Below are 12,026 nucleotides of genomic sequence, written 5' to 3' on the forward strand. Positions count from 1 at the left end.
GAAGCAAGTCGTAAGTCACCACAGAATAGCATGCAAACGCACAGGTACTTCTGCGTTTGTGGGCTACAACTCCAATGTTCACTTGTACGTACAAATAGGCTTTTACATGCATGACTGTTTTCACCTCACCATGTAGGCAGCCATACTCTGCTTTCGGGGGATGCATGCTGGGTATGTTCTTCTTTCCAAAACCCATCGAATGCTGGCATTGATTACAGGGCCTTGAATTTGATATTCTACAGGCGTACACACATGAAGGGGGTTCACGCACCGGCAGGTCTGCACAAATGTTTGCTGACCTGCAAGATTGGAACAAACTCCACCCTTAACCTGTCAGTTGCATTGAAACCAGGGATAGAACTCAGGTACAGAGAAAGTTAGGAGGACAGACAAGGACAGACAATGCAGGGAGTTAACTCCTGCAGCCACTGACCTCCTCCAAGACGTCATGAATGGGAACGACTTCATCCTCCACTGCTGGCTTGTGTTCCCTTCCGCGGGATTTCTGCACACATCACGTGGCCAGTGAAACTTTGTGTAAATGTTCAAGTTGTAAGCACACATATATACTGCAAAAAAAAAACCCACCCCAAAACAACCCAACAACATCAGACAATGAGAAAACAGACGTAAAGACAGCAAGGAGAGGAAGAAATCCAACACAAATTATACAGCCATACTTTTTTTTTTCCCCACCTGCCGCAACAACATTCTTAATACTTTTCTACCCAGAATCAACACCTTCACCAAACACACACAAATGAAATAAAAATGTTAACCAACAATGCCCAACATTAGCTAAAAGAGAGGTAATTCTTTTTCTATCGTCAAATTCTGAACAGGCTACCTGACAGCCTTCCAGCTTCATCGGGAGGAATGTATGCTTTCTTTAATTCTAAAACCAAAGAAGAAAAAAAACATGTTGGGTTAAGAAATAACTTATATCCTGGAAGATGCAGCTGCATAAGGAAGAGAGGTGCCACTGTGGGCCACAGGAGAGAGAAAGAGGGAGAGAGTGCTTGCGCGTGTATGTGTGTGTGTGTGAGTGTGAGTGTGTGTGTATGCATGTGCATGCTAACATGGGTGCATGCATATGTGTGAGAATATTAAAAAGGTCAAGATGGTGATAACAGAGAGTGTTTGTGGGGCAAGAGACAAGAATGGGGATAAAGTTGAGCATGGCTGACTACATACTCTGTCTTTTTCCTTGCGGCGATGTTTGCGTTTTTCTTGTGTCCTGATAGTGTCTTGCACTTTGTCTTCGACGCTGTCCATCTAAAACAACAGCAACAGTTAGATTCACAACATCATCTGCATATGAAACATATCAATGCAAAAAAAGAAAGAAAAAAACCATGACTGACCAGTGACAAACTCTCAGAATGTAAATCATACACGGACAATTACGATGTCAAAGTACAAGCGGTACTGAGAAGGTACAGAATTTAAAAAGAAGGCCCAAAAAACTACAAAATCTAGTGACAGAAAAGCTGCTTTGAGGGTGAAAAAGGAGCTGATGGTTTAGAAAAAGAGGGAAACTGAATGCTGTGGCACAGAGCTCAATCAGATTTATTAGCTGGCCCCAAAACATACAGAAAACATTCCTTTGCTTGAAATATACCTTGAATGAAAGCAAACAGTTAAAAAAAACACCAAAAAAAAACAAACAAAAAAACCAAAAAACAACCACATACACCCATATCCATCAAAAGCAAGCAAAATCATGTTGTATCCATCTTTTCAACTCTTCTGAGCAGGTGCTGCCTACATCATTTCAAACGTTAACGTGAGTTATCTATACTTCTTTAATTTAGCAAAAGATCCACAATAAATTGGCCTCAAATCACTGGACCAGGTCAGTGTGCCAGACATGAGCTTGAACAGAAAGAAAGGGTTGCGTACATTGTATTCAGCAACAGACACACTATTCAGTAACAGACTGACAGTACAACTGGCAGACAAGCTTAATCCTATGAATTTTCTCCAATAAATGAGATGTGTTAATCAATCCTTTTAAAATGTTTACTGTAAGTGACAAAACTATCATCCTGGAGGTCTGTCTGAATGAGGCAATTTGAAGAAGAAAGGAAGAAGAAAAATTACTTTCCTTACAAAGACAATAAATTTGCTGTCTATATCACAATATTGTATGGTTCTTTACATAAACAGCTAAAAAAATTTTTTATAAAGCAATTTGTTTAATTTCACAGAGAGAAATTCTGGGAGCAAAAACAAAACAAACAAAAAAAACACAAAAAAGCAGTCACATGCTCTTTTCATTTTCCCCCCTTCAGATAAGTGACAGACTTAATCAAGGCATCAGCACCAAACCTGAAGAAGAAAAGAGAATTTTGTTCTGAAATGTCAGCAGTCTGCACTGGTGATGTTAGCTGTCAATCTCTATACTATATATAAATTGTACGCACCACAGTACATCATGGTGTGTCATTATTTGGGGCACTGACTTCATTGAAGGTAAAATGGCTTTGTTTTTGTTGTTGTTGTTTTCTCTTCTCATTTTGTGTTGAATGTGGATTGTCTTGTACTGATTGAAAAGAAATGAACCTTTTTTCGCAACAGGAAAAAAAAAAAAGGAAAAGAAATGTCAGCATTATTGGATGATTTGACTGTCACGTGACACTGTGTGGACCCTCACCTGTTTCTGCAGTTCTTCCCTCAGCGCTGCTACCTCAGCTCTCTGCTGCTGCAACATCTCTTTCTCGTTGTCCACATCGTCTTGCAAGGAGGTACCCAGGTAGGATCGCTTGACTGTCAACAGAAACATTTCATCCCTGCCTTTACCTCTTGTTTGTGTGACTGAGAACGGAAAGAATTTCTTCCTGCCTTTCTCTATTGAAAATTTTGGGAACCAAAAAAAATCCAGAGGACTACATACACAATAACACTTTATTATCTTCAGTAAGAGAAACTGATAACAAACACATTCCAGAGCCAGTGTCCGGTTCATCAATGCCAGCTACAGTAAATCCTTAACTCACTGAGTCATGCGCCCGAGGATTGCTCTGGCTTCATGATTTGTCTCATTAACCAGTTTTCACATTCCTACATATGCATTACCCATAAGGAAATGGAAATAACTTCTATAGTATTTCTGGATGTGTTCACACATAATCCAGAGGAAAAACAGTATATATGATGCGGTTAAAGTCAGAATTTATCATTTTTGACATTTATGTATTTTCAGAAAGTTTAAAAATCCCAGATTAACATACAAAAAACAGAACTGATAATCTGTCATAGTATTTCTTCTATAATCTTTTTCAAAGTTGGTACAATCCCGCTCCTGCACCCATGCCAAAAAAACAACAAAAAAGCGTAAGAACCAAATGAAACCTAAACGCTGTCTACAAGCTTACAGCTAACAACAAAAAAAAATAAAATCAAAGTACACACACACACAAAGAGTAAACATTACCCTTTCCAGAAAAAACAACAACAAAAAAATAACCAAAACTGAAATCAAACCTCCATATCTCTGTTCCAGCTCAACCAATGCTCGCTCGGAGGCCAAGTATTTCTCATTCACTTCACGCAGCTCTTTCATAAACACCTCCTTCACCTCTTCAATTTCTTGCTGAAAAACACATTGGAAAAAAAAGGTTAAGTATAAGAGGATTTATTATAAGCCATACAGTATGGACACATAAGTATGATAAAAATAAACAATTTCAATTTCATTTAAATGATCAGACTGTAAATTATGTGAATAAGTCTGCCGAAGTATGTTTGCAAATGAGCACTTCAGGTTTTAGGACAGTTTTCTCACTCAAATCTCATTCCACAGAAGATTACCTGAAGTAACACTGCTCAGGTCTATTACTTCAAGATGGAAGTGATGAAAAAGTCTTCATTTACACACACACACACATATGCATGTACGACTGCATATTCATATATATATACACTCATGTGTGGGCACACACACACACACACAAATTACAAACCAATTAAAGTGAGAAAGGTGCTGATACAAGAACTCACTTTGTGTTGGTGACTCTGCTGTTCTGTTGCTGCTTCTACTCTGTCTGCCACCATTGGCATAATACTATCCTCCTGTGACAAAAAAAACAAAAACAAATGAACTGCTCTACAATCATGGAAAAGCGCAAAGCTGATAAACATACAATCAAATCATTCATTTGATTAAAAATGTTATAAAATGACCCAGTTTGTTTCCACATGTGAGTCAGCAAAAATCTTTTACCTTTTTGTTAAAGAAAGTCATCACACCAACTACATTTCATATTTCATGTGGTCAACATTAAACTATCTGTACATATATCTGATCAATGTATCCCCTTCTCCTTATGTTTCTCTCTCTCTCATTCTATCTGTAATTCTTGTAATCTTTTCATTCACCTCAGAGAAGACACATCCCTTTTCATCCATTAAGCCTTTCACTTCCGACCATGGATATATCTACGGTTTTGTGGTACCAGACCAGCAACTCATTTGAATACTTCATTGCAAATTGTGACTGCCTTGAAGCGTGTTCAAGGCAATATCTCAACAAGTTTTGGCTTGATGTTGATGCGGTTTGTGTGTGTCAACATGGCTGCCAGGACACATGGTACAGAAGAGAATTTTACTTGATTTTCCGCACAACATCGACTATTGTAACAACGAAAATGTGACAGAAAACAAAATATTGTTGTTGATCAACTGAAGAAATTCTGGTTATCCTGATGATGGTTACATGCTACAAGATACATCAACAGCAAGGAAGCAGGGTTGTGTTAGAAGCAGGTATAAACAAAAACCCCAATATTTTAGCTTGGAACCTTCATTTTGGGGTTTTCACTTACTATGAAACCGTCCAGATGAAAACTTCAAGCTGAAAATATTGTTTACAGTGGTATTTTGTGTTGGAATATTGTGTGGGTGTTTTGGGTGGGAGGATGTCTGTGTTTACATTAAAAACAACATGACTGTGGAGGTAACAACATAACTTCATGTTTGTTGTGTCTAATATATTTGCCAATATTTTAGCACCATTTCCACCCATAAAATAGACAAACTTGAATTTTCTTCGGGTTTTTTCCAAAGTATTTTGTGTAATCTTTTCTCTAAAAATCTATTTTATCATCCCCTGATTGGGAGTTATCTCATCCTGTCAATACTGAACTGATGATAATCATATTCTCCATTCATTTTCTTTCAAGCAAACATATACTTTTGAGCATGATTTTAATTTTTGTGATTTTTTTTTTCGAGGAAGGTAATCATTCTGCAAAATTCCACTAATAGTTCCAAAGAAGAAATGGGTCATGACGTAGAAAGATAAACAGTCACACATATAGCCAATTACATACTTGTTTTTTCTATTAGAAAAAAAAAAAAAGGTTTCGGGGTGGGGGGAGGGATGGAAAAGAAAATATATACCTTGCGTCTAAGCGACGCCAGGGCTTTCCTCTCTTCCTCCAGCTGTGCCTCAGTAGCATGAAGCCTTTCCCTGATCTCGTTGAACTGGGCCTCGAACTGGGGATTGTTGTCCGCACTGCGGTCAGAACTGCCTGCTTTGGATGGCTCTGCTGACCCCACCCCCGAGCTGAGACCAGAGCCAGAGCCATGGCGGCGAGAGATGTGGGCTTGAAGGAAGGAGCTGTTGAGGAACGCTTTGGGGCAGAAGGGGCACTGAAAGGGCAACAACACCACCACTTCACTTCACTGGAGCATTGGTGAAAGCTGCCAGTCATCAGTTAGTTCTTTTTCCTTCCTTTTTTTTCTTTTTTTTTGGTGGGAGTTCTATACATTCAGCAGTCTTTACATGTTGACTATCAGAACATTAGTATATACTATGTTACTTCAGCAACAAAGAAAAACTAGTTCAGTGTCATTTTCAAGGAGGTAACAACTGTGTGTGCAGACTGATCCATTCTACCCCAAATCACAAAAAAATAATAAAAAAACAAAACAAAAACAAAAACATGAAGGGCTCATCTCCCAAAATATTTTCTATGAACTAAAAATTTATCAAATATGTGCTGTCATTTTCACCAAGATGATTGTGCTCATTGACATACAGCCATCAATCTATACAATTCAATTAAGCACCAGTCTGTTCAAATCTATCTGCAGACTTGCAGTAACAAAATAGTAAAATATGTATGAAATAATCTGCAGTAACAAAATAATCAAATATATATATGAAACAATCTGAAAATGCAAGTGAATTCATCTTCTTTTTTCTGCTTCAACCACCATAAAAAAATAACAGAAAAACTGTTGCTTCTAAAATCTTACAACCATTCCTATCATTGGCATTAATACAAAATAATATCATGAGTTCTTGTTGTGCTGATTTAACATCAGAACATTAATTGAAACTAGTAGTATGTGTTTGTTTTGAGTTTATTTTACTTGAGAACATAATTCAAACTAGCTATATGTGTTTGTTTTGTGTTGATTTCACTTCAGAATTCAAAGTTTGCCACTTATTTATGACAACATTTTTTTCTGTACATTATTCATGCTTCTTGTCCAAAATGTTCCAGCGCATACCCACCTTGTTGTAACTACCAGCGCCGGCATGCATCAGCTGCTGCTGGGCTATCAACAGCTTTTTACGCTTGTGGCTTTCTCGCTTCACCTCATTTAGTTCTTTCTTCACCGCCTCCAACTCTTTCTTTAAACCATCTTGATCCTGTGATAAGAAGACAACAGATATAATCATTACACTTTTCCAGAAATCTTTTTTTTTTATAGCAAAGCCATCTCCTCTGTTCCAAAGCAAAAAAAAATTGTTTCCACAATGACCAAGGACGATTTTTTTTTCTTTTTTAAAGCCAATACAGTCTCTTCTTTTCCAAAACAAATTTCGTTTTCTTTTTAAATGCCAACATGATCTCTTCTTTTCCAAAGCAAAATCATTTGTTTCTGCAATGACTGAGCCCTTTTTTTTCTTTTTTAATGGCAACACAGTCTCCTCTTTTCCAAAACAATGCATATATATTTCTACAAGGACTGGGGATGACTTTTTCTTTTCTTTTTTAATGCAAACACAGTCATCTCTTTTCCTATACAAAATACATTCCCACAATGACTGTCCACTAACCTGATACCTCCCACTGAATGCTGGATGCCTGACTACATGCAGATGTGTACATGCATATATGTCACATATATGTGTAGATCTATGCGCACATGTATATAGGACAGTGACACAGGCAAAAACTATCTGCATTACAATCACACAAACTGGTGAGGGACTGAAGATACTGTTAACAATTATTTCTTAGTATGAGGCAACCTAAGTTTCAATCAAGTAGAAAAATGTTAGTTACCAACAGCACTCTTCTTCTTCTTTAAAAAAAAAAATTAAATCTTACATGATCTAAATCAAATCAAAACTTCTTTAAGTGATTAAAAAATAAAAATAAAATAAAAATCTTATACCTCCTCTGCTTTCTTGGTCTTTTCTTCGAGAGTTGTGCACAAGCCAGCCAGATATTCTTGTGAATACTGAAACAGAAAAATTTGTTTTAAGCATAAAAATTATGTCTTTTTGTGGTCCATATATGTCACACTGTTTACAAACCATTCAGAAAATATTGTTTGTTACTCAATTTATAAACATTCTTTTGGTACCAAGAACAAATCTCAATACATGCAACTGAAGAGAGGCAAAGAGAAAGAACTTCAAAAGAATACAACGTTTCTCAAAGAATAATCAGTTGGAAAGAGTATCCTTTTAATGGTCAGAACAAAACAATTCAGCACCTGCTCTTTCAACCAACAATAGACTCAACAAGAAGATTGACATGGTACAGTATATGACACCAAAAAGAAGAATACATAAGCAGAAAAAAAGGACAAACAGAAAAAAAAGAAAGAAAAGCAATGCCAAAGCTGTGACGAGTGCCAGATTTTTCATAATTCTTTTCATTTGACAAAGAAAAAAAACAAACAAAAAAAACCTGAAAAATACATACACACTTGCATGTGTGGAAGCATGTATTGTAAGAGTATGTTTTAAATGAGGTAATGGTTTTACAAATATAAGGAATTACATCATATTCTAAGTTATACAATGATGCTCACATGTCTACACAAACAAATATTTAAAAATTAAGAAATATTCTCATTTATTTTGATGCTCACATGCACACACTTACAACCACATACACACACTAACACATTATATCAAACAAAGCAGTCATACAATAACCAATTAATTTTAATTTTATATTGCTTGTAATAATATAATAAGCAAGAGAATCGCAGATCTAAAGACTGCAGCTGTTCACTTACCAGCAAATATTCAATGGTCAGCTGTGCCAACTTGAAGAGTTTCAGAAAATTTGGGTCCACTGTTCTCACATCCTAGGAAACACATAATGACAGGAAATCAAAGTAAGAAGTAAACAGATATGAGAATCACATCATGACAAATTTTGGCAGTACTAGAAATCTTTCTTTTTTTTCACACATATTTTTTATTCATTTTTTGATACATACATGGATATAGATAACATAAAAAAAAGAAACCAACGACAACAAAAACAAACATAACAAACCAATCTGGAAATTTAAAAAAAAAAAGGGGGGGGGGGGGGGGGAACAACCCAACAATACAATGTATGAAAAAAAAAAAATTTTTTAACCACACACATAGAAATCTTGTACCAATCTGATGTGGCTCATTAGCCCTATTACACAACAGCTGAATAATAGACAGCAGCAATCAAAATAAAGTTTAATTACCCAACTTCTGCCTTCTTATACACTTCCTGCATGTTCTTTTTTATCGGCTGTACAGATAATTTTTTCACTCCTTGTGCTTCAGCTAAGAAAAAGTTAAGGAAAAAACTAAGCCACAAAAACACTCACCAATTCCGTTTCAATGTTGCAGAAAGTTATATTCATGATATTCTCTTGCAACGCATTAAAATCAAGTGTTCGTGAAATCTGTTCCACGTCAACAGCGGCCATCTTGCGCCAGTCCACCCTCTCAAAACGCTTCCTGAAGGCAAATCCACCGTTTCTGAAGCCATTTCCATGATGCTGCTGCAGTGATGGATGAGAGGGTGGGTGGCTTGCGTAGTTCACCTGGGGGGAGTACATGTACTGCGTAGCCATGATAGCCTGCTATCCGAAACCTGCAACGGATATCGCAAAACCAGGAGTTAACAGTTTCAGTAGCTCAAGGAGGCGTCACTGCGTTCGGACAAATCCATATACGCTACACCACATCTGCCAAGCAGATGCCTGACCAGCAGCGTAACCCAACGCGCTTAGTCAGGCCTTGAGAAAAAAAGAAAAGAAAAAAAAAGGTGAATAAATGATATATAAGCTTACACAAATAGATAAATAATAAATAATAACTATAATGTAAAAAAAAATAATATAAAATAAAATAAAACCAAAACTCCTGTAAAGGTTATATATCAATATATCATAAATTGAGGGAGAAGATCAGAAAAAGGAACAATCTACACTCTGTCTCTGAAGCCCTAGCCAAAGCTTTGTTAGTATCTTCACCAAGTAAATAATTTATTTTGGTGAAAAAAAAACATCAGTCAGTGACATCAGAGATACTCCACTAGCTGCCAACACACACACACACACACACACACACACACACACACAAATTATACAAACAAAGCTAAATTAAAGCACTAACACTGAATTTCCATACTCTTCCCGTCCTGAAAATAAGAAACGATACATCCATTTGATCTACATTTTTCAAGAAATCACAGAAAACTATCTATATTCCAGATTGAGTAAGGGCAGATGTTTAATATGCTTTGATAGTATCTGCCACATGGACTACTTAAAAATATTATCTGATAAAAATAAAACGCAAACCAGAAAGCACAGGACACACAATGATGTCCCTCAATCTTCATGTTCCGAGTGGTATCCCTCAAGGAAGCATACCTGGTCCTGTTCTATAAGTATAAATAATTATTTTTATCAATGACCTCCTTGAAGATGTTCAGTCCATGCCAATTTTCTTCAGATGATGTAAAACTTTACAACTTATCCAGGCAAGATGACATGGATTCAGACAGACATTGACAAGTTGGTCAACTGAACTGGCAGAATCTATATTTGAATGTGAACAAGCACAGAGAATTACAGACCAGTATCACTCCCCTCAGTGGCCAGTAAACTGCTTGAACATACCCATCTGCCACCACCTTTGAAACCACCAAGACAAAATGCAATACCTGATACTGACTGACAGAAACCATTAAATAGGGCAACAAGACTGCATAAGCAACACGCTCAGAGGATTGAATCCACACACAGAAATTCCCCTCCCCTGCAAATATCATTGGATCTAAGATCAACCCCACAAGAATTGTAGGATTTTAATCAAATGTAGAGAATGTCAAGCCTTCAACAATTCTAAGGCTACAGCATCCTGACAGCAGTACTGAGCGATACTGCAACTCGTTCTTCATATAAACCATCACAGAATAGCAACAACCAAGTGAGGGGCCACTATCACTGCAGGTTCAGCAGGCACATAACACATACACCCATGTTAAGCAGACCATCTGACCTACTGTCACTGTAAACTAAAACAGAACTTGAGAGTTATTTTGCTTTTTTTATTTTTTATTTTTGTTTTTTATTTGTGTGTGTGTGTGTGTGTGTGTGTGTGTGTGTGCACACCTAGAGTTGACTTAATTAAGATTTTGCGCCTTTTAAATATTATTATCAGTAGTAGTAGCATTTTTATGTATTTATCTATTATTTTATTTATTTATTTATTTTTTTATTTATTTTTTTTGTGCTTTTTTTTTCTTTTAAATTTTTGTTTGTTTGGGTTTTTTCTTCTTTTTTCTCTCAAGGCCTGACTAAGCGCATTGGGTTACGCTGCTGGTCAGGCATCTGGTTGGCAGATGTGGTGTAGCGTATATGGATTTGACCGAACGCAGTGACGCTTCCTTGAGCTACTGATACTGAGAGTGGGGTCTGGATAACCCTGGTTCAACTGGGGAAGCTTAAAGAATGTAAGTGGAATGGTGGCCTAGAGGTGACGTGTCTGCCTAGGAAGCGAGAGAATCTGGGCACGGTGGTTCGAATCACAGCTCAGCTGATATTTCCTCCTCCTCCACTAGACTTTGAGTGGTGGTCACTAGTCATTTGGATGAGGCAATAAACCGAGGTCCTGTGTGCAGCATGCACTTAGTGCACGTGAACAAGCCCATGGTAACAAAAGGGTTGTTCCTGGCAAAATTCTGTAGAAAAATCCACTTCAATAGGAAAAACAAACTGCACGCTGGAATTTTTTTTTTTTTTTTAATGGGTGGCGCTGTAGTGTAGCGATGCTCTCTCCTTGGGGAGAGCAGCCCGAATTTCACAAAGAGAAGTCTGTTGTGACAAAAAGTGAAATACAATACAATCATCAATAACAGCAAAATGCTTTGGGTTTACTTTTCTTTTTCATTTACCACAAGTTGATTTCAATAGGAACATTTTTTTTCAAATGACTATCAGTTGGCTTTCTTTTTCTAAATCACTTCTTTTTTTTTTACTATTTATGTGCGCTCTGTCGTTTCCGTTGCGATGTACTGCATCTTGATCCATAATCATTCATAAAATGTGACATATCAGTCAGCTGGGAAACATGAATGGACTAGTTTTCGGAACAGCATTTGACAAAATCGAGGAGGATATACCTTATTTAGAACATTCAAAACAAAATTATAATGGAGGATATAGGGATATATGCTGAATGATCGTCAGTGTTTGATATAATTTCGTAGACTACCTGAAATCACCTTACTTTAATGAAATATTGCAGTTGCCAGTGCAGCCTTCGCGGTTGTCAACTTAAACGGACGCCATCTTAAGATGCCATGAGGCACGATGGGAACTGAAAATAAAATTGAAATAAAAATATCGTTGGGTTCGTTGCATGAACTGTTCCCTCATGTCTGTGTTTCTATCGTTTTGAAAGTTGCTTATTCTAGAATTTAACAAAATATCTATTATTTTTCTCTGGGCACGTAATACCGCGACAAGTTCAATGTCAACGTTTGACCCGG

The 12,026-nt window shown here is 37.0% G+C and overlaps 1 protein-coding gene across 1 annotated transcript in view; it reads right to left on the reverse strand.

The window, feature by feature from the left end:
- LOC143289207 (uncharacterized) overlaps positions 1–11,830 on the reverse strand; it is a 43,210-nt gene extending 31,380 nt beyond the window's left edge. Inside the window, exons 1-11 of the mRNA XM_076598151.1 lie at positions 11,765–11,830; positions 8,851–9,119; positions 8,272–8,343; positions 7,417–7,482; positions 6,527–6,664; positions 5,404–5,655; positions 4,003–4,074; positions 3,487–3,595; positions 2,657–2,769; positions 1,195–1,275; positions 434–505 (exon numbers count right to left, since the gene is read on the reverse strand). Of these exons, the coding sequence (XP_076454266.1) occupies positions 434–505; positions 1,195–1,275; positions 2,657–2,769; positions 3,487–3,595; positions 4,003–4,074; positions 5,404–5,655; positions 6,527–6,664; positions 7,417–7,482; positions 8,272–8,343; positions 8,851–9,099 (1,224 nt within the window). The 5' untranslated portion in view covers positions 9,100–9,119; positions 11,765–11,830. The remainder of the gene's footprint in view (positions 1–433; positions 506–1,194; positions 1,276–2,656; positions 2,770–3,486; positions 3,596–4,002; positions 4,075–5,403; positions 5,656–6,526; positions 6,665–7,416; positions 7,483–8,271; positions 8,344–8,850; positions 9,120–11,764) is intronic.
- Between the last annotated feature and the right edge of the window lie 196 nt (positions 11,831–12,026).

Source organism: Babylonia areolata, chromosome 13, assembly GCF_041734735.1.
Source record: "Babylonia areolata isolate BAREFJ2019XMU chromosome 13, ASM4173473v1, whole genome shotgun sequence".
In the NCBI taxonomy this organism is placed as follows: Eukaryota; Metazoa; Mollusca; class Gastropoda; order Neogastropoda; family Buccinidae; genus Babylonia; species Babylonia areolata.